At 38.1% G+C, this 23645-nt stretch overlaps 1 protein-coding gene and 1 pseudogene across 31 annotated transcripts in view; both read left to right on the top strand.

Annotated features, from left to right (window-relative positions):
* Positions 1-23645, top strand: part of SLMAP (sarcolemma associated protein) — a 149013-nt gene that overhangs the window by 57864 nt on the left and 67504 nt on the right. For 21 of the 31 annotated variants that reach the window (XM_077776641.1, XM_077776633.1, XM_077776638.1 and 18 more), the window contains exons 2-3: positions 7233-7380; positions 22759-22831. In XM_077776641.1, the coding sequence (XP_077632767.1) occupies positions 7233-7380; positions 22759-22831 (221 nt within the window). Of the gene's footprint in view, positions 1-7232; positions 7387-22758; positions 22832-23645 lie in introns of all 31 variants that reach the window. The other 10 variants (XM_077776631.1, XM_077776622.1, XM_077776624.1 and 7 more) reach the window with 1 other exon arrangement.
* LOC144241993 (rab GDP dissociation inhibitor beta pseudogene) lies at positions 10699-12183 on the top strand (annotated as a pseudogene).

Raw genomic sequence — 23645 nt, 5'->3', positions numbered from 1 at the left:
GCCACCCAGGCGCCCCTGTAGTAAATTTTGAATTCAGTAAGTGTGAATCCTCCAACTTTGTTGTTCTTTTTCAAGATTGTTTTGCCTCTTTAGGGTCCCTTGCAATTCTATATGAATTTCAGGATTGACTTTTCCATTTCTGCAGGAAAGGCCGTTTGAATTCTGATAGCGATTATACTGAATATGTAGATCACTTTGGTTAATATTGACACCTTAACAATATTAAGTCTTCCAATCCATGAACACGGGATGCCTTTCTATTTCGTTAATATTTTGTAGTTTTCAGTGTATAAGTCTTTTACGTCTTGGTTAAATTTATTCCCAGTTATTTTATTTAGATATCATTATAAATGAAATTGCTTTCTTAATTTCTTTTCTGGATTGTTCAGTGCTGATGTATAGAAACACAACGGATTTTTGTGTGTCTATCTTGTAAGCTACAACTTTATGTTTATTAACTCTAGTAGCTTTCTTGTGGGTTCTGTGGGATTTTTCATATATAGAATCATGCCATTGGTGAATAGACAGTTTACTTCTTACTTTCCAATTTGGAGGCCTTTTGTTTCTTTTTCTTGTATCTAGCTAGAACGTCCAGTACAGTATTGCATAGCAGTGATGAAAACAGACCTCCTTTTCATGTTCCTCATCTTAGGAAGAAAGCTTTCACTCTTTCACCATTGAGTATTATGTTAGCTCTGGGGTTTTCATAAATGTCCCTTATCATGTTGAGGAAATTCCTTGCTAATCCTAGCTTTTTAATTTTTTTTTTAAATTTTTTTTTTATTTTTTTTTTAGCTGTTTTTTATTTATTTCTAGGAGAGAGAGAGAGAGAGAGAGAGACAGCGTGAGCAGGGGAGGGTCAGAGAGAGAGGGAGTCACAGACTGAAACAGGCTCCAGGCTCTGAGCTGGCAGTCAGCACAGAGCCCGACGCGGGGCTCAAACCCACGAACCGCGAGATCATGACCTAAGCGAAAGTCGGACGCTTAACCGACTAAGCCACCCAGGCGCCCCCTAGCTTTTTTTTTAAATCATGACAGGGTATTGGTTTTTGTCAAGTGCCTTTTCTACATCAATTGAGATGATTGTTTGGGTTTTTTTTTCTTTCTGTTAATGTGGTATGTTACATTGATTGACTTTCTTATATTGAACCAGTTGGGATAAATCCCACTTTTTCATCCAGCCTCTGCTTTTCCAGCTTGTGTGAGTTGCAAGTTAGGCTGAACAGAGATGGGGCCTTGCATCAGTCCTTTAGGTAGTCTCAGACAGGTTAGAACAGGTAGACAAAATAATTTGTGATTTATTTTGCTCTCTCTGGAACCGGGTACCAGGGTCCCACACTAGAAATGCAGGCTGATCTCTTCAAGACTTCTGTTGACTGGGGAAGGGTATGGGACAAGAGTAAGTAATGCCACAAAAGATGTCCTACCATTTTTAAGTTGCCTTTTTCTTGATTCAGTGTTCACTTAGTTTCTGTAAGACTATTTTCCAGAATTCTAATTCTGAAAAAGTTGGTGCTGACAGTTTCTACTTGTTTTTCAGTGTTTCTGAAGAGGGGTGGGAGCTTGGAGCTGCCTGCTTTGCCATTTTGCTGATGTATCTTTCTTCATTGCTTTTTGATTTAAAAAAAAAAAGTCCTTCTTTTCACCTTTTATTTCTCTTAATAGATTGTTATATTTAGTCACTTTGCCCTTCTAATTTTGTATTCATCATTTCAGAATGATTCTTTTTCTTTTCTTTTTTGAGTTCTTTCACCTTTTCTGGAGTTTTGTAATTGTGATTTATATTTCTTTTTCGTGTTTTGAATTATTGATGTCTCCTAGCTTGTTTTGAAATTGTATGTTATAATTTTGATTTCAAGGTCTTTCTTTCATAATCTGTAGGGATATTGTCCTGTTCTTTAGTCTCATTTTTCTTAAAATAACCATATGGGATGGGGCTTTGATATTTTTCTGTTGCTCATTTTTATGTGAAATTTGTTTTCCTGAACTTTTATGGTTCATGGTTCAGGAGAACTTTTCTAATGTCACAGAGTTCCCTCTCCTGTTGTTTTTGTAAAATGCTTAAAAATATAGTGGCTCCTTTCCCCTTCTCCATTTTTATTTTGATCTTTTCTTTCCTTGTCTGTGTTGTCCCTACCTGGCTCAATTTTGGTTCCAACCCAGCAACTTCCCTTCCTATGGAACCCTGCCTCGAAAGGCAGTTTTGGTTGGTAGGTTGATTTTAAGAATTTATATGACTCAGGCTGTTCCAGCATTTTTCGGAATTTAACTCATGCTCACTTGTTATTGGGTTGGGCTAAACCTTTTCCAATTTCAGCTTCTCCTCTCAAATTGGCTGCCACACTGTCCAGTGAATACCTAATAACTAGTTAGGTGTTCTCAAGTCCCTCAAATGCACCATTGCTTCCCTTGCATCCTCTGGCACAGATGCAGATTTCATGTATGTCTGGTGGCTATTGATGTTTTCCTCACTTTTATTTTGTGGTTTGTGTGGATACCTTGTCACCTACTTTTTCTTAAGAATTAAATTTTTTTTGGCATTTATTAATTTTTGAGAGAAAGAGAAAGAGAGAAATAGAGTGTGAGTGGGGGAGAGGCAGATAGAGACACACACAGAATATGAAGCCGGCTCCAGGCTCTGAGCTGTCAGCACAGAGCCTGACGTGGGGCTCAAGCTCACGGACTGCGAGATCATGACCTGAGCTGAAGTTTCATGCTCAACCAACTGAGCCACCCAGGTGCCCCATCACCTGCTTTTGTTGTAAATATTTTCTGTAGGGTTTTGGTTTGCTATCTTAGCCAATCTGTTTGATTTTAGGTGGTAATTTAGTTAGATGAAAATTTTGTGTCGCAGTACTATCTAGAATCCATAATCCATTCTGTGCTCACACTTTAAAAACTCTCCTGTATGGGCTTAGAGGTTCTGGCCCCTGGGCTACTGCATGTCTACTATATAGTGCTTTGTTCTGAAGTTTCAGTTCAAATGTTATTGATTTATTGGTGTTTGGATATTGCAAAACCTATCAGTGTAGAACGGGTTAGAAAGAAGCAATTTATCATTATTGTGGAAATGAAAAAAGTATTTACACATTTTAGCAAATTTGAAAGTGATGCAAAATATATTTGTTTATGGAATGAACAACAAAATCTTTCTGAAAGCCAAAGAACAAATTATGCAACCTGTGAAGTATAGTTCCTGTGTCATTGAAACTAATCAGAATCAACAGGCCAGGGAAAAGTGGTAGAGCAGGGAGAACCTCTCAGTTAAAAGTCAATGCCTGATTTCAGGGAGCTTAACATTTATTCAGGGGAAAACAAGTGGTTCATTGGATATAAAATCTTTCTGAAAACAGTGAAAGTTGAACTTTGGCCACAAGCTACAGAGGGTTTTATAAATTCAGGGCTACTTAAACACCTGCTCTAAGTGAATACGTGGTGGTTAGTGCAAACACTATAGCTACTCGGACATTTCTTAATGCTACTAGGAAATAAAGATAGTTAAAGCTTCAACAGGATTTGAAAAAAAAATTTTTAGAGTAGACAAGACTGATCTCTTTTAAGGGAGAAAAAAAAAAGAAGCCTGATAGAAGAAGGTTTGTCAGCATAGACAAGAAAAATATTTCTGGCTTAAAAGTGACAAAAGATCAGTTGACATACCTACATATGGGGAATGCATCCAGGGACTGTAAGTAAACACAGTCCCTTCCCAGGCCCTTACAAACAAATTGACCTCTGTATACCTTCAGGAGCCTAACATGTACGTAGAATAGTTTCTGTACAATTTAGACTGAATAATAGTAGGTTGTTTCATAGAAGATGCAGAAGCATAATTTTTAATAGCAGTCTTTCAAAACAGCCAAGGGCAGAAGGTTAAAGCATATCAATGAAAATAGTTTTTCAGGGAAGTAGACTAATGTGGTCTAGCTATACACAAGGACAAAGGCTCAGGGGCATGAGTGGAGGTTAGTGTGGCTAAGAGGGATGAGGATAGCAAACAGTGGAACTTAATGAGTTTGGAGAGGGAACAGAGAGCAAGATCACGTAGGGCCCTACAGGCTGTAATGATAAGAGCTTTAGGTTTCATCCTTGGTGTCTGGAAGCCACTAGTAGGTTGAGAGCAGAGGGAAGGTGAACAAATACTGTAAATGATATATGCTCAAGCTAAATGGAGGCTGTACTTCGGGCAGTAATACAGGCATATCAAAATGAAAGGAACCTGGTTTAATGCTGACTTTAAATTTTTTTAATTTGAAAATTTGTGGTTTTAGGGTTATGTAAGAGCTATGTAAGAAGTGTTGAAACACACATCTTTTTGTTTGCCAAAGTTTGCTGAACAGTACTGAACATCATTTCATATGTACTTATTTCTATACAGTTTAAATAAATGCTAGCCACAGACTACTAATTTACTTAGTCACACACTAATGGATCAGAATTTGAAGTTTGTAAAACACTGTAAATCTACTATAATCCCTTTATTCGACCTGTCAAGACACACAGTATCTACAAATGACCAACCCAGAATCCAGATATTGCCACATTTCCCAAGAATATATTCATTAAAAAACAAAACCAGACTTCCTTATATAATAGCAGATTCTAGTGTAGGAAAAATTTGGAGGATAAGTGTTCCTACCTGACTGTATTGCCTGTGTCTGTCTCCATGGTGTGAAATGGGAAGGCCCGTCCATTTCAAATGGTCTTGTTACATATCAACACAATTTTTATTATTCGTGGTCTGTAATTAAATATACAAACTGCTAGCCAAAGTTAACAGTTGGTCATTTTTGAATTACAAATGGAGAATAAATCATTTATAGACAGCCTGGTAGCCTTTATATTGTCACCTAAGAATTAATGACAAGAATGTCATTCTCATATTTGCTGCAAGTTTTTTGTATTTCATTTTGGAAAAGAGTTTATGGAAGGAAGGAGTGAAGGATAAATGAAATTTGAAGGTCAGTGTGAGGTTATGGGGAAAAAATGGCCCTTTCAGTTCTGTTATTTGAATCCTTGCTCCTAGTTCTGTAACCTTTGGAAGATAACTTGCCTATGCCTCATTTTTCTCATTTACAAATGAGAGATATATGGACGTATATCTATATCATAGCTTTAATGTTAAGATTAAATGAGGGCCTGGTGGTGTAAAATATATTTTAATAAATATTAGTTTTCTTCTTTCCTCTCTTCCTTAGGAAGGAATTCAGTGAAAATATGTTGCTAGAATAAGCAGGGCTGGAGAGTGTAGAAAAATGCAAAAAGAAAGGTACATCTTTTTTTATTGGTTGTTTTCTTCCTAGTAAGTCTATTGTGCATGATCCCAATTTTGTCTAATTTCTTTTAGAAAAGGTAGGTGATAAGTAGGTAGACTTCCTATGCATCCTGCTACCTCCCCCTTATTTATTTATTTATTTTAAATTAATTAAAAATGTTTTTTATTTTAGAGAGAGTGAGAACGTCAACAGGGGAGAGGGTCAAAAGGAAGGGGTGGAGAAAGAGAGAGAGAGAGAGAGAGAGAGAGAATCTCAAGCAGACTCCATGCTCAGTATGGAGCCCGACACGGGGCTTGATCCCACGACCCTAGGATCATGACCTCAGCTGAAATCAAGAGTTGGACACTCAGCTGACTGAGCCACACTAGCACACCCTTTGTCCCCTTAAATTTTTTTTTTTTTTTTTTATGTTTATTTTTGAGAGAGAGAATGAGAGAGTGAGCTGGAAGGGGCAGAAAGAGAGAGAGACAGGATCAGAAGCAAGCTCCCCGCTGACAGCAAAGAACCCAATGCCGGTCTTGAACTCACAAACCCTGAGACCATGACCTGAGCTGAAGTTGGGCGCTTAACNGCGGGGCTCGAACCCATGAACCGCGAGATCATGACTTGAGCCGAAGTCGGATGCTTAACTGACTGAGCCACCCAGGCACCCCCTCCCTCACCTTTTTAAAGAGGGAAATTATTGGGGCGCCTGGGTGGCTTAGTCGGTTAAGCGTCCGACTTTCGCTTGGGTCATGATCTCGCGGTTCGTGGGTTCGAGCCCTGCATCGGCCTCTGTGCTGACTTCCAGCTCAGAGCCGGGAGCCTATTTCAGGGTCTGTATCTCCGTCTCTCTCTGACCCTCCCCTGCTCACGCTCTCTCTCTCTCTCTCTCCTAGAAATAAATAAAAATATTTAAAAAAAAAAAAAAAAAGAGGGAAATTACTCAGGTGATGATAGGCAAGTTTAGGAGGCCAGGAAGTAGTAGCTTTGTAGCCAATTCTAGTATTTTAGTTCCTGGTGTCTCTGATTTGCTTTATTACAGAGAATTTACTGAAGATGTGTCATTCCTGATACCAGGTACATTAGCCAGCTGATAGCTATTAATTATAGGTATTACCTAAAACCGGTTGTCCTTGCGTGTGAAATATACACTTCCTTTGATTTAACCCAGATATTCTAGGAACAAAATTACAAAGAGGGAGATGGAAGTATAGAATTAGAATCTTGTCTACCTGCCTTGTAAAAAAAAAAAATTATAGCTTAATTTTTTAATCCCAAAAAGAAAACTTGTACCCATTAGCAGTCATTCTCTACCACTAATCTCTCACCCCTTTACCTTTTTCCTCTGGCACCTCAACCACTTAAAACCAAAAATGTGCTTTTTGTCTCTGTGGATTTGCTTATTTTGGATATTTCATTTTAATGAAGTTCTATAGTATATGGCCTTTTGCAACTAACTTCTTAGCCTAGTATTTTAAGGATTCATCCGTGTTGTAGGATGAGTCAGTAGTTCATTATTTTATATTGCCAAATAATATAATATGAACATACTGCATTTTGTTTACCTCTTCATTAGTTGATGGATATTTGGGTTGTTTTCACTTTTTGGCTATTATGAATAATGTTGCTATGAACATTCATGTAGAAGTTTTTGTGACATATTTTCAGTTTTCTTGCATGTATACCTCAGAGTAGAATTGCTGGGTCACATGCTAACTTCTTGTTTAACATTTTGAGGACTTTATAAAACTCTTTTCCAGAGTGATTGCACCGTTTTGTCTAGCTAGCTGGATTTTAAATCACTTGCTGTCCAGGTTCTCATTTCATATATATGTTTCATAGCTGAAACAAGTGGTTTGAATTGGTAGGGGGAAAAATCCACCTGTTGTAGTTTGTAAAGTTGGAAGTCCTTTTTCTTAAAGCGGGTTTGGAATTATAAATATTAATCTTTGGCTCTTTTTGTTTGTTTGTTTGCAGTTTTATCTCCAAGACACTAAAAGTAGTAACGGTACCTTTATAAATAGCCAGAGATTGAGTCGAGGCTCTGAAGAAAGTCCACCATGTGAAATTCTTTCTGGTGACATTATCCAGTTTGGGGTAGATGTAACGGAGAACACACGGAAAGGTACGGGTATGGATCGATTTTCCTATTATTTGTCTTTTTAAGTTAAAAAAAAAGTCTATTTAATGCTATAAAACATTTCATGTTTGTAAAAGCAACTTACATTCAGCATTATATGCAGTGAAAAATTGAAAATCTCTTCTACTGCTTTTCTAAAAATTTAAATTCTGAAACATTAATAAGTGATTTATATTTTTCATCACAGTATGAAAATATAGGACATTCCTGTGTTAATTTAGGAAACAGTTGGCTGCAGTAACAGCATATCCATCCAACAGGAGCTGAAACCATATGGATATTTATTGTAAAGGGTGGGTCAGATTTTGTACACCTGGCTCAGTGATGTTATCAGGAATCCAGGGTTCTTACTCCGCTCCCATCTTACTGTCCTTAACATGTTTTCTTATGCCTTTCCTTATGTCTTTGCTTGTCACCTCATGGTTAAAGAGGGATGGCTGCAGCCTCATGCCTTATTTTCCTCCTGCCAGTGTCCTTGGCAAAAACTGTGAGGCTGGGACAAAATGTCTTCCTGTGTGGCTCTTTTTTTTTTTTTTTTTTAATGTTGAAAAAATAATCTTCCATAGAATTCTCTGAGAGGTTTATACTCTTCTTGTCTCATTGCCCACATGCCTGGCTACCTCTGGCTACAAAGAAGCCTGGGAAGTTACTTACTTAGCAGGTGGTATCAGGAACTCTATGATTGTCATAGGTTATAATTTAACCCTTCCAGTTTTGCATACATTTTGGCTCAAACAAAATTAGGGTTCTGTAAGCAGTTCATAGTACCTATGAAATAGAAAATTTCATATCTCAACAGGTTTTGAAACTAGAAGTTCTCTAGCTAAATAAATGTAGATTGGCTCTATTTTTATAATTCTGAAGCTTCCTGGCTCTACCTGGCTTTACTATCTACTTTATGACCATGAAATTATATGGCTGGATCATAAACTAAATGAAATAGGAACCAAAGTGTACAGTTCCACTCTCTTAGTTTAATATGGACAGTGGAAGCAATTGACAAGTTTCTTCTTTGGCTTCTTGGAGCATACTTGGATCTGGTGATACTCTAAGTCATCAGTCTCTGACATTTTTCACAGTAGGCATGGGGAAGAATGACAGTGGCTGGGTGGTGATGCTGCTGCTGTGTGTGTACATGTGTGTATATGTTTATAAACTTTCACTGGTTGTTGCAACCACAGTTTATTTTCGTTGGGTTTTGACGATCTCCTCCAGGAGTTAGGTTTTGATATTTGAATTTGGGTAGAGTCAAAGTCTTAGGAATTTGCATTTACAATTGTAAAATAGAAAAGAAAGTTTATATTTTGAGGCAGAATATTGAGTCCTCCTTACTAAGAGATCTCAACTAAATTAAGATCCTACTGAGAACAGCTGTGTCAGACACTGTAACATCTGTTGCCACATCACACCACCTCTGGTACCAAGGCATTCAGCAAACACTTAGTGAGCCTCAGCTGTAAGTAACCCACAGAGAAGACAGTTTGATTATGTGTTTTCTCCAAGGAACATCTGTCTTCTTGGCTTGCATTTCCCTAAGAGAATTCACGGTGTTAATTAATAAAAGAATGAGGTTATCAGATACATGTAGGAAATGCTTAGTTAACCAAAGGTAAACAGGACTTCTCAGTCTTTAATATGCCAACATATATGCAGAAGTCTAGAAGGCTGACTGTTCTAGAATGTAACTCTTTCCAAACTCCTTCCTACTCTTCTTTCCCATATAGCTATGAGAGACATTCTTTAGAACATGTAGTAAGAAGCTAAAAGGACAATCCTGAAATTCAGGTTGTTATTATTAGTGCACTATTATTTCAGCAACATTAGATTCTTATAGGCTTCTTTGAAAATTTAACTATCTTTTATGCCAACTTTAAGGAAATTAAGAAAATTTCATCATTTAAAATGTTGTTTCTTTTGTTATTTATTGCCTTCAGAAAGTTGACTTACGATATGCATGGCCTCTTGGGATAAGCTGTGCCACTAAGTTGAGCTACCCATTTAAGCACACACCAGGGGATAAAAGTTAGACTTTGCCCCATGCTAACCAGTACTGTGATAAGCTTTATATTACTTGGAAAATCCTACTGAAATTATACAGCACTGCAGGATAACCCCTGGATCAAAGAAAAAATCAAAAGGGAAACTTTATATGGGAAGGAAAGGAAAGGAAAGGAGACTTTTATACCAAAGTACACTAAATCCTTTGCTCAGATAAAAAGTGTAATTTTAAATTCCTTCTGTACTAAAGAAGCAAGACAATGAAGGAGCCTGGTATTTAGAAGAAATTAGGGAAAAACAACAACAACAAAAAAAGAAGCTGGGAAATAAAAAGCAGAAATTAATGAAATAAGCAAAAAACTATAGAAGGGATAAACAAACCAAATGCTGGTTCTCTATAAATCAACCTCTCTATAAATCAACCAACCAACCAGCTAACAATAAAATGGGTAACTCATAAGCCTTGATTCTCTTACTGGGTTAAAAAAATACTAGCAAAAATATGTAAGATAAGGAATGAGGAAGGATACTAAATACAGATACAGGACATACTAAAAGAATTTTGAGAAAGTAGTACATGTCAACCTATGGCAAAGAAAAAGGAAAAAAAAAAAACCAGAGTAAATTGTTTTCCTAGCAAAATTATCCCAAGATTTCGAAAACTTGAGTACATTGATTTCCTTAAAAGAGAAGAGAAAGTTATTATAGATTGACCAGAAACAGGCATTCATGGCTGGATTTTAGCTTATTTTTAAAAACAGATACATTCAATGTTATTTAAATAATCCAAACATGCATAAAGGTGGAAAGCTTTCAAAATCCTTAGTGCCAAATTCTGATAAAGTTATAGTACAAAAAAAGAAAACTAGAACTGATTTCACTTGTGACAATAGATGAACAATTCTGATTAAGGTATTAATAAATTAACTTCAGAAATGAAGCTAGAATAAATAACAAAGGAGATTTTATTCTAGGAATGCAAAAATGATTCAGTGTTGGGGAAATCGACCAACATCATCCACAAACTAAAACTGAAAAACCTGTAACTGTATAACCAGCAGGTATTGAAAAGACACTTGATCCTTCTTTTTCCATCTGAGGTGGCAGCTGGCCTCCCTCCTCTCCGGCCCCATTTTACATATAGTCCTGGCTTTCCTTTTCTGTCAGGACCTGAGGAGCCTGAGCACTTCCCCTGTCACTTCAGGGTGGCCTTATAGCCCCCAGCCCCTAGAGTCCCTGTGTTTCTCCTTTCCTTGGGTGTTGGTCCCTGCTCTCCCCTTGCCATGAATGAGGAGTAAGATGTGACCTGTGATTACGCTGGGCACCGGCCTGTTGGAGTATATCCTGTGAGGTATAACATCAGTGAATGAAAAGAAAATTCTTCACATGGATAGAAACCTATATTGAGGAAAAAGTGCACCTACAACACCTCTGGAAGATTCTACAAAAGATTTAAAATACCAGGAGCATCACCATCATTACTGGGGAGAGGAAGGGACTGGAATGTTGTCTTAATTCCTAAGTTCCTTATGGCCAGTGGTCAGCTGGTTAAGATGATGCTTTATACATGGGTGCCTGGGTGGCTTGGTCAGTTAGGTATCTGACTCTTGGTTTCTGGTCAGGTCAGGGTCTCTCGGTTTGTGGATTTGAGCCCCGCATTGGGCTCTGTGCTGACAGTGCAGTGCTTACTTGGGCTTCTCTCTCTCTCCTCTCTCTGCCCCTTCCCCACTTGCCCTCTCGGTTTCTCTCTCAAAATAAACTTTAAAAAAAAAAAAAAAAGATGCTGCTTTATACAGAGGTTACTCACTATCTGGATTTCAAAGTGACTGAAAAGAACTTTGTCTATAAGGGAGGAGAAATCTACAAGGTTCCTTCCACTGAAGCAGAAGCTCTGGCATCTAGTTTAATGGGACTGTTTAAAAAAATGTGGCTTCCCAGAACTTTTGAGGGTGTTGATCCTAAGAAGACTGCAATGCGAGAGGTTGACAAGAAATTTGACTTGGGACATGATGTCATTGATTTTACTGGCCATGCCCTGGCACTTGATAGAACTGATGACTAGATCAACCACGTTGTGAAACCATTAATAGGATTAAACTTTACGGTAAGTCTCTGGCAATATATGGCATGCCTTTATCCACTCTGTGGCCTTGAAGAACTGCCACAAGAATTTGCAGGGTTGAGTGCTATTTATGGTGGTACCTACATGCTCAGTAAAACACTGAAGAAATCATTCTGCAAAATGGAAAAGTGAATGGTGTGAAGTCTGAAGGAGAGGTTGCTTGCTATAAGCAGCTCGTTTGTGATCCCAGCTATTTAAAAGACTGGGTAGAAAAAATGGGCCAGCTGATCAGAGTTATCTGCATCTTCAGCCATCCCATCAAGAACACCAGTGATGCCAACTCCTGCCAGATCATCATTCCCTAGAACCAAGTCAGTTGGAAGTCACATAGCCATGTCTGCTTGATCTCCTCCACACACAATATGGCAGCACAAAGGAACATCTCCATAGTACAGTGGTAGAGACCAAGGAACTAGAGAAAGGAATCAAACCAGATTTGGAGCTTTTGGAAACAATTGAACAAAAATTTGATAGCATCATTGACGTCTTTGTACCAAAAGATTTGATAACAAAAAGCCGTATCTTTATTTCCTGCACATATGATGCTCCAGCTCACTTTGAGACAGCTTGTGATGACATTAAAGACATTTCGTAAGAGGATAACCGAATCCAAGTTTGACTTTGGGGAAATGAAGCACAAGAAAAATGACATCTGTGGGAAAGACTAACAGCGGTACATTTTATCAACTAATTAGGACAAACTTAGCTTTTGGCAAATGATATATACTACATGAAATCAATATTGTAAAGCCTGCTTTTATAATCAAAACTGAGATTCATAAATATTCCTAAACTAAATATTCTTCCCCTTTCTTTCCTTTTTTTTTTTAAAAAAGAGGGGAAAGGAGAGAGAATCTTGGGCAGGCTCCTTTCAGGGCTCAATCTCATGACCCTGAGATCATGACCTGTGCTGAAATCAAGAGTTGGATACTTAACAAATTGAGCCACCCAGACGCGTCATTCCTCTCCTTTCTAATATGTATTGTTTTCATGGAATGGCTATTCAGAATTGGCAGGTTACCGTATTCTGTTCAATTTAACCAATACTGGCTCCCCCCTCCCCCCTTAGTGAAGGATTAGTTTTAAAAAAAACATTGTGATATTGATACACAGCACTTTAAATACAGTATTTGTGTTTTTTTAATCAGTGTAGCCTTCGCAGTTATGTGCTTTCACTGCTCAAGAGTTGGGTCAGTACAACTTGTGTGCTATCCTCATTAACATTAAGGAGATTCACAATTGAATATTCCATAATTTGGGACAGCATCCCTACGTTTTCCCTATACTTTTACATTCTGTGTCCTGTCAAGTATTAATGAGTGCCCATGTAACACGGCCACAAAGTTGGGGTTATGTGGGCCTAAAATTCTTGTGCGCTGAAAATTCTAACCCAACTCCAGACTGTGAGAGTCATTTTGGAGGAAGCCCGTGTTGGTATTTTAACCTTATAAAATTGATTAGAGCAAAGGGGAAAGAAACCTATCATAAAACACGTAAAGGTAGAAGCTTCTTTTGTGTCCCAGGTCTGGCTTCTTCAGTAGACCAAGCTGCAATGCAGTATTGATGTGACAGAGCCTTCACTTCAATGATGTCTGTCTCCAAATGGCCCCAAATGATTTCTATACTGCAAAATAAAGCCAAACTCAAAAGAAAGAAAAGACATTTGATCAAGTTTAGGAATTGTTACTAATAAAAATTTTAAATAAGTAGAATGAATAGAAAAAATTAAGTAAGAATTCTAATTAAAATAGAATAAAAATAACACAAATACTATACAGGTATAAAAATGTATGAAGTGAATTTGCATATCCCTAGTAAAGATAATTTTCAAACATTATCTCAAGCAAATTACAAAAGGATGTGTGTGGTACAACACTATTTACGTAAAGCATGAATTAATGCAAAACAGTACTACATAGTGCTTTTGAATACATATAAAGTAAGGATATAAAATTATGAAAAATAGCTTGTTGAGGAAGGAATTATTACTAATAATTTCATTATTTTAAGAAGTCTCAGGGCACCTGCGTGGCTCAGTTGGTTAAGTGGCTGACTTTACTCAGGTCATGATCTCACAGTTCGTGAGTTCGAGCCTGGCGTCAGGCTCTCTGCTGACAGCACAGAGCCTGGAGCCTGCTTCTAATTCTGTGCTTCCCTCTCTCTGCCCCTCCTACTCACGCTGTGTCTCTTTCTCAAAAAAATGAATAAATGTTAGAAAAAAAAAAAATTTAAAAGGTCTCACCAATTCCTTTAAATGTATACATATATGTATGTTTGTAGATGATTATTTGAACGCGGGGAGAAAAGCATGGAAGGATGCATGTGGTCACTACCTGAGTCATCCTGGAGTGGGTGGAAAGGAGGAATAAAGGAGAGGGAGCCAAATTAAAAAGTGTGGGGTTAATAAAACTGCAATTAAAAACCTTCCACTATCTGTGACATTTATGTATTTATGTAAAATAATGTATAAAAGGAAATTTCAAAATATATATATGAAAGTGGTTTTTTAATACATATATGTGTGTGTGTAAAATCATAATTTTATTAAGATTATAGGAACCTGATGTCATTGAACATACCCATTCATAATAGTGTCTGTTCTATTCCAGCCTCTCCAAAACAAGCTGATTTTGATGTTTAGCTTTCCACGTTGTGTGACCTTAGGAAGAAAACTCACTGGTCAGTCAGTACTGTACAAACTTGCCCTAAAGATATAAAATATTGTAAACAAATAGGATGGCATTCTAACAGATTTTTTTTTTAAGAAGTGAGGAAGAGAGAAAGCCAGCCTATCAGATTTTCCTGGAATGGGGGCCTTAGGAGCCCAGTGCTAACTGTTCCTCTGTTCCCAAACCCACAAACTGTTCAGACAGGGCATGAGTTTTCTGGGTCACATAACATTATAGTAACCCTCCGCTGCAAAGCTTGGGACCAGTTAGTTCTGTAAACTTAACATATAACTGCAGGCAGTTCATCACCAAAGTCCACTTCACCAATATCTGTTCGTAGGTAGGCCCCTGTGAACAAGGGGCCTATTATGAGAAAGGTCAGTGGTATCTTCCTTTTGCATTGTGCTCAAACTTCCCTCAATTACTTTTACTCCCCGCAATAGACCTTGTCTCTTCTGGTCTTCAAACCCTTGCACATGCTTTTTCCTTTGGCTAGAAACTTTTCTAGGCTAGAAAAGGTGCCCTTCTATGTTCCTTTTGCACACTACAGTCTCCTTCGTCTGTTTGTCTCCCTCACTAAACTGAACTGCAAGCTGCACGAGAGCAGGCAGTGTGTCTGTCTTCATTGTTCAATCCCCACACACAACCTGGCACATACTGGTTAATAAATTTTAAAATGTCTTACGAATCTTATTCTGCCATGTTACATAAGTTCTTTCTACCATCTTACCTCAACTAAGATTTTGACAACCTTCCTCCTAACCCAGAAGCTTAATATGTGGATCAGAAACTGGCAACTTTCTTGTTCCCCACCACCCTTTTTATTTTGCTGTGACTTAGTTACCTCTCTTTAACCTATTTAAATTTTAATTTATTCATGTAATAAAATAGGATTCTTTTTTTTTTTAAAGATTTTTTCAAATGTTTTTTTTATTTATTTCTAGGAAAGAGAGAGACAGCGTGAGCAGGGGAGGGTCAGAGAGAGAGGGAGTCACAGACTGAAACAGGCTCCAGGCTCTGAGCTGGCAGTCAGCACAGAGCCCGACGCGGGGCTCGAACCCACGAACCGCGAGATCATGACCTAAGCGAAAGTCGGACGCCTAACCGACAAAGCCACCCAGGCACCCCAATAAAATGGGATTCTTGATACTACTACCTACCTCAAGGTTTATGGTGTGATGTTCGATGTGAACATTGATAAAATGTATACAAAGTTCTCATCTCTGGGACAGGTACTTTTATTATTCCTAAAACCATTGCCAGTCATTTGTATCATCTTTTCTTGCCATTAAGTCTACATCTCTTTCTCAGTAGCTGCAGCCCCAAGCTCCTTTACCTGTCTATTCTTTCAAACCTGTCACTGGCCATTTCAAAGGTATTCTTACTTAATACTAGATTACCCCCTCACTTTTGGCTTTGCTGTCCTTGTTCATTCCTGGCTTTTGGCAACTTTCACCAGAAGCTTTACTTTCTTCCACTTTCCGGCTGCTAGGGAAAATCACAACGCTGATTCAGCAGAGACTCTGCCAGGTTTGCCGGGTGACTAAGAGAATCTGTCTGATGGCATGGCAGTCTTATTTTGTTCATTTAAAAAATGGATACTCGATTCAGGAATTATCTGCATCACAATTACTTGCAGAACTTTTAAAACTACAGATGTCTGGATCCCACTCTTCAGTCCTAAGAAGGAGATTTGCAAGGTGTGGGGACTGAACATACCTATTTTTTAAAGTCTGTTTATTTATTTTGAGAGAGAGAGAGAGAGAGAGAGAGAGAGAGCGAGAGAGTATGTGCACGCATTGGGGAGGAGCAGAGAGAGAGGGAGAAGGAATCCCAGCTAGGCTCCATGCTGTCAGCAAGGAGCCCGTTGTGGGGCTCAATCCTGCAAACTGCGAGATCATGACCTGAGCTGAAATTAAGAGTCAACCTCTTAGTTGACTGAACCACCCAAGTGTCCCTGAACATACCTATTTTTTAAAAGCTTTGGTTGGTCTTTTGGAAAACAGGTTTAAGAACCCTGCTCAGTTATGTCTCTGGCAGCAGCTGTTTTATATGCTTTCCCTTGTCCTCAAGCCCCTTATAATCACCCTGTACAAAGCTTAATTTCCCCTTCAAACTAGAGCATTCTACCGATTTTCCAGTTTCTTATATTACTCCATCATTCTCTCAAACACTCAGAATTCTGGTATTTTTTCTGAATCTTGTCTCTTCCTTACCCCTAACAGCTGTGCCATCCAGGTCATTTGTCCCCTTTCCCTGCTCCTACTTGTTTCTCTTATTGCCAACCTCAGGGGTTACACTAGCTCTCCACTTCCCACTGCCATACTCTGCCATCCCCTTGCCTCCAGCATATTCTTCTGTTACAGCTCTATTTGTCATTCTCTTGCTTTTAGAAGGCTGTGCCATACTGTACAATAAAGTCCGAAGTGCTTAATTGTACACTTAAGGCCCTCAAAAACGTAGACTCAGTTCAGAGTTTTGATTTTGTTTCCCATTACTTTCCTTAATATATGTTAAGCTGTTAAACTACAGTTTAAGATAAGATGGTGTATAGAAAAGATTATTTTGAATCCTAGCACTGCCACTTGCCAAAGGTATAATCTCAAGCAAGTTAACTTTAGCCTCTTTGACCTTGTCTTATCTGTCTCATCTGTAATGTGAGATGTAAAAATGACTATTTACATGGTTTGCTGTAAGTGATTAACATGTGTTGTGTAATTAGCCTGCAGCCTGGCACTCAGAGGGCCTTGAAATATATTTTCTACCTGCTCTCTCCAGTCTCCTCATCCTGCCCTCCTTCTCTTTCTGTGTCTTTGCTCAGGCCGTTCTCTCGGCCTTTCCTTCCATTTTTAGCTATTGAAATCTTTTTTTTTCTCTTACCTTTTTAATAAATCCTTCCCCTGCCTTGTCCATTCCCAGTTACCGTAATGTACCCCTTGTAGCATTTATGAAAAATGTCCCCCTTGGTTGTTATGTTAGATATTTCTTGTTCTCTCTACAAAATAAATTGAAATCTCCTCAAGGACAATGACCTAGTCATAATCATCTTGGTTTTCCCCATCTTTACCAGCATACTGCTTTGTAGCCAGCAGGTTCTCAGTGACTATTATAGCAGACAGGTAAAGCCAAAGACCCACTACTCCATGTGCATAAATACAAAAGTAAGCCAATAATAAGTATTGCTCCAGTGTATGCTAGAGAAATAAAGTAGCAAATGAATTCATATACACAGAGAAAGGATTTTTCCCACCAAATAAATAGCTAAAAACAGGATTTCTGGGAGAAATAGCTGACTCTGAGTCTAGGCAGGAAATGTACAGGGTGAGCCTAGAAGATTCTGTCATATTATAAAGTAGTGAAGCTATCTAAGACTGGTAGGGCTGTGTCAAAAAACTGAGGAATTAACATGGTGTTCCAACTGATCAAAGATGGGACAGTTTGAGCATCAAATAATAATAGCAGTGGATTGAAATATATCAAATGTGTATAAATCCATGCATTTAAATAATACTAAAAAGAAGGCAAAAAGATTTGATCATCCTTGGAAGCCTAGACAAACCAATCTGAAAACAAGTAAATAAAGAGAAGGCATAAACCATTTATGCTACCTTTCCTATAGGAGTTATTCCTGATATAAATAAGTAGTTGAGGAGAGAAAGCTTTTTATTACTGTACTCCAGCTCACAAATGAAGACAGAATGATAGAATATCAATACCAAAAAAAATCTTTAGAATTAATGTTACTCGTCTCTTCAGCTAACTTTCCCTGCCTCTTTTCTGACTTTAAAAAAAAAATCTTTAAATCAAAAGTTTTATGAAGCAAAAAATTCAGGAATGAAAGTTTGATAACTCTTTTATCTTAGATTACAGCCAAAAGACAATTAAGCAGATTATTCCCCAGTTTGGAAATGTTAACACCTCTCATTTAGGTCTTGGTTTTATAAATGTTTCTTGTACTTCTTTGGTCTTCACTCGTTGTGCTTCCTGTTATTGCCAGTCATTTCAAGAGATCCTTCAAGGGGCGCCTGGGTGGCTCAGTCAGCTAAGCATCTGGCTCTTGATATTGGTTCAGGTCATGATCTCGCTGTTGTGGGATCAAGCCCCATATCATACTCTGTGCACTGGGTATGGAGCCTCCTTGGGATTCTCTCTCTCTCTCTCTCTCTCTCTCTCTCTCTGCCCCTCCCCCACTCTCCATGCTCTCTTTCTCTCTCTCTCAAAATAAAAAGCATTAAAAAGAGAGAGAGAGAGAGATCTTTGAAACTACTCAAATATGGAATAATGTTGATCTTCCAACTCAGTGCAGGAACAGAGATAGAACCAGACTACAACATACCCCAGAAGTTTCAGTCTCCCAGTCCAGGGCCTTAAACAGCTTTTTAAATTAATCACAGTGAACATGGTCTTTTGAGTGATGCTTGTGTGAAGAGGCAATAGAAAAGGCTTCCTTCGTACTATAAAGTAAATATATTAACTCAAAAACAAATTAATCTGTGTAAGATAATAGAGGTAAAAACCCACAAGGGACAACTTAGGTAGTCTTCATTTTGATTTTTTTAAATAAGAAATCTATTTAAAAAAAATTTTTAATAGTTAANGAGCCTGATGCGGGGCTCGAACCCACAAACTGTGAGGTCATAACCTGAGCTGAAGTCGGACGCTTAACTGACTGAGCCACCCAGGCGCCCCAATAGTTAATTTATTTTTGAGACAGAGAGAGACAGAGCATGTGCGGGGAAGGGGCAGAGAGAGAGGGAGACACAGAATCCGAAACAGGCTCCAGGCTCAGAGCTGCCAGCAGAGAACCCGATGCAGGGCTTGAACCCATGAACCATGAGATCATGACCTGAGCCGAAGTCGGACACCCAACCGACTGAGCCACCCAGGTGCCCCTTCGTTTTGATTTTTAATAAAGTTTTACAGTTATAAGTAATTGCAGATTTTTCTCCATAGATACCTTGTTTCTTTGATTCAGACACATCTGTTTTCACGTTTTAACATTTCTGAAATTTTCATGTAGCTTATAATGCATGTGCATACAGGTTTCCTTGCTATCGGAAAGCAGAGCATTCCTATGAAACCTTTTAAAAATGGCATAAAGAAGTAATTACCATTAATTTAATGGAAAAATTTTTTAGAGTTCCCAGACCCAAAAAGTAACCTCTCAAGCTTTTCTGTTGCCTTGGGACATATCTTGCTAATGGTTGTACAAAATAAACTGAGATAAAGTACAGGTGCTCACAGACACAGTTCCAAGTTATGGCAGCTCAAAGCTGAGATGCTGAGTGTAGTTCATGGGGAAGGAGCTTCGTGGGGCTCTCTTACTGCCTCTGTAACAGCTTGTTGCAAAACAGATGCTGAATACTGCTTACACTTTAATTTTCATAATTAGCCAGAATCCTTTCAGTTATTTCTCTCAGTTAGGAAAACAGGTACTAATGTAGGCTTTTCATAGATGCGAAGCGATATAACACAGATTTTTCAAAAGCAACGGGTACTTGTATTTAATGTGGCAGTGATCCTGTGGCCTCCTTAATCTGCCCAAGAAACTTTTACATTGTGTGTTTTACAATATTTATTTTGTCTTTGAGTCTTGGAAAAATGGTAAATGATGTTTCTGGGTGAATTTTGAGTCAAATTTGTTTACAATGTGCTTATAGAGTATTTTAGAGCAGTACCTTCCAAATTATTTTTTTCATAATACTGTATAATATCATGTATAAAATACCCTAATATTAGTTCCTGTCTTAGGTGTTCCAAAAACAGGGGACTGAGATGCTCAATGGTCAAATAAGTTTAGAAAATGTGTCTTACTTTTAGAGCCTTATGATGCACAAAAAGCCTTTTAAGCTCTGTGAAAGACTCATTTGAAAAAATAAAAATTCTTTCCATCTCTTTTTACCAAGTATTTTCCAAACTTTTGTGACCCCCCCCAAATCCTTTTCTGTTAACACCTGCTAGAACTCCATTTTGGAAAATCCTGCTATGTAGAGTTGATTTATGTAAGTATTAAAACAAAACATTTTTATCAGGTAGTTTTAAATACTTACATGTCGCAAATTTAGAAAAACCATCTTGTTTTGTGCATCTGTGTATCTAGTAGTCACAAGAACCTTTTCAAAGGCACGGTTGGCTAGACTAGATGGTCACTTAGTCAGACCTGATCTTTAACTGCTTTCAGTAGTACAGCAACCCTGTGCTGCCCAATCGGTATTAGCCCTGGATTCATCTCACAGATTTGTACCTCAGTCCCATTGCTGGACTTTGGGATGATAAGTCTGAGCAATGGAAATTGTGATGTAATATATCACAGCTTGTCAGCTCTGGCACTGTAGTTTTATTCTGTAACTCACTGCACCGATTTTTTTAGACTTTATTATCAATTTAGTAAATATACTGGTCAGGTGTCAGTACTCCTGGATTTTCTTGTATTGTGCTCATGTATTTATTGTAGCCTGTTTATAGTAAATCTCTGGGCGAGCCATAGAGCTGAGATAAATCCGCCCCTTCCTGTGTTCTGCCAGGAAAAAGAGGGAGTTAGGTGGTTCTTGAAAGTGTAGGTGAACCCTGCTGTCCTCAAAGTAAGAGATGTCTTCACCTCTGTGTAATGAAAACTGTAAGTTATTAAGCAGACATGTTCTTTGGCATATTCAGTAATCATTTATTAAATGCCTGGTGTGTACCAGGTAACTCTCCCTAGTACAGGATTTTAACAAGGGGGAGAAGAAGGGCGGAAATGGTGGGGGAAAGGGAGAGAAGCAAACCATGAGAGACTCTTGAATGCTGACAAAAACTGAGGACTGATGGATGTGGGGGGAGGGGGGATGGGCATGGAGGAGGACACTTGTGGGGATGAGCACTGAGTGTTATGTGGAAACTAATTTGACAATAAACTGTTAAAAAAAAAAAAAGGATTTTAAAAGTGAAAAGCAACCAATCCTTGTTCCTCTCACAGAGCTGACTCTAACTGGTGAGGCAGTGGTTGTAAAAATGATAAATATTCATAATGCAGTGTGCTCAGTATTTTAAGAAGTAGGTATAGGAGACTTTGGGGACCCCTAACTCAGATACTGAGTTTGGTGAAGGGAAGTAGAAAGTCTGAGCTGAATGAATAAGTGGTGTTTGGTCATGCTGGAAAGGGGATAAAGGACATCACTGACTGAACAGCTTATAAAGTGCATGGAGTTGTGAAAAGCAAGGGATTTGGAGATCCAGGTAGCTTGGTCTTGCACAGGGTATTTTTGGTGGCAGGATGGAGAATGAGGCCTGAAAGGAAGGAAGGAACCCAGTGTTTCAGGGCTCTGATTGCTGTGTTAGGCAGAATTTGGAAAACTGTCTCATAGATGGTTCTTGATTTGTATTAGCACTTTTCAATACTAAGTTAATGAAAATTGAGTAAACTATGCTAAATTTCTTAAGTTTACTGTGTATTTCCAGATGTCAGAATAATATTCATGTTTCTAAGATCATCTTGATGATTCATGGGTCTGATCACTTAATGAATAACCCATACATAAATGCATTAGCTCTATTCTTAATAAGTTTTATTGAAATATAATTTACTTGCAACACCAGTTTTACAAGCATAACTCACTGAACTTTGACAAATGTATACAGTCATACAACTGCCATCCCTCTTATCATGATACAATAGATTATACACATATGGTATATTATGCCATAGCTTTTAATTAGATTTTGGTACAGTAAAGAAATTAATACTTTGAACCATAACCCTGGAAAATGTCATCTCTGAAGGACAGAGACATAAAAAGCCATCAACCTTAAAGCAGCAAAAAAAGTTTTTTTTCTATAAAACCCATATACAAAGAGAAGCTCTGTATAAATGGTGCTTTTGGGGAGGGGTTGTTTCTTGAAATCTTCAGAAGGAAAAGGAGGAAATAAGCAACAATAAGAAGTTGTCCACAAAGTGACTGGTGTGATGTTATATAAAAAAGTTTGGGGGTGAAGGAAGAAAAAGCACTGAGAATACAGAACCACAAGTTAAAATAATGAACTGGAAACCTCAGACTTGAGCTCTAGCAAACAGCTCTGATACTTAATAACAGAGTCCTAGAAGCAGTCTCCCTTGTCTGAGGTCTTGGTTTCTTCTCACTCATAAAATGGGGAATCAAGGAGCATATTCAAGCCATATCATGCAGGACTTAGAGTTTTGTGAGGTGTGGCTAGAAGTTACAGGTTGAGGAATTAGGGCTAACTTCTAAATTGGGGAATAGTTGGAGTTAGGTTTTGATGCCAACTGATAGCGGAGAAAGTGCATTTCCTCTCCTCAGTTGTATTTCCACATGTTCAACTGACTTTTTATGGACTGTCACAGCATTGGAGGTTAGGACACTTAACGATTCTATCTGTAATTCTTTCTTGCAACTGTGATTCAGAACGAATAGAGAGGACTTTCTCCAAGGGAATGAATATTGTCTTTAAACCACCAGTCTTTTTTCTTTCCTGGAAAATATTACATTTAAGAATAAAATATATGTTTGAGTATGAGAGACATGAAGGTTTGTATTTTTTAACAATTACTTTATCCATCTTATTTGCTTTTTTAAACAGTTACCCATGGGTGTATTGTTTCTACAATAAAACTTTTTCTGCCAGATGGTATGGAAGCCCGGCTCCGCTCAGAGTGAGTATAATTTAGTTTTTGTATTAGCTACATTGGTTAATAATATTCTGGATGATGGTATACTGTTAACAGTTCAGGATTATTCTAATAATGGTAGAAAATTAATCCAGTAATTTTAGAATATAATATGCTTAATTTTAATTGCTTTTCACGTTAGCTACAATTCTAGTAAATAATAATGTATACGGAGGCATAGGTTATTTTGTTTCCAAATTTAACTTTACAATTTATATTTTGATGGATAATTAGTTGTTTTTCAAAATATTTAGGGTGTGTAAGTCACTGGTGAGTGATAACTGCATTAAAATTTTTTTTTTAATTTAGTTTATTTATTTTGAGAGAGAGAGAGAGTGCAGATAGGGGAGGGGCAAAGAGAGAGGGAAAGACAATCCCAAGCCCCATTATGGAGCTTGAACCCATGAACTGTGAGATCATGACCTGAACTGAAACCAAGAGCTGGGTGCTTAACTGACTGAGCCACCCAGACACCCCTAAAAATATTATTTTTAATGTTTGTTTATTTTGAGAGAGAGAATGTGCACACACTCCTGTGGGTGAAAATGGGGGAGGGTCAGCAAAAGAGGAGAAAGAGAATCCCAAGCAGGCTGTGCTCTTTCAAGCACAGAGCCCGACAAGGGGCTCGACTCATGAACCCTGAGATCATGACCTGAACCGAAATCAAGTCTGACACTCAACCTACTGAGCCAGCCACCCAGGTGCCCTGAATGATAACTGTATTTTGATCTGCATTTAACATAGGATTCTTAAAGTATGATTCCCTCTAAAGTTAATGCCGGTATCATGATCTTTTAGG

The sequence above is a fragment of the Crocuta crocuta genome, unplaced genomic scaffold (genome assembly GCF_008692635.1).
Source record: "Crocuta crocuta isolate KB4526 unplaced genomic scaffold, BGI_CrCroc_1.0 scaffold87, whole genome shotgun sequence".
NCBI classification, from domain to species: Eukaryota; Metazoa; Chordata; class Mammalia; order Carnivora; family Hyaenidae; genus Crocuta; species Crocuta crocuta.
This window is presented reverse-complemented; position numbering and strand designations above follow the sequence as displayed.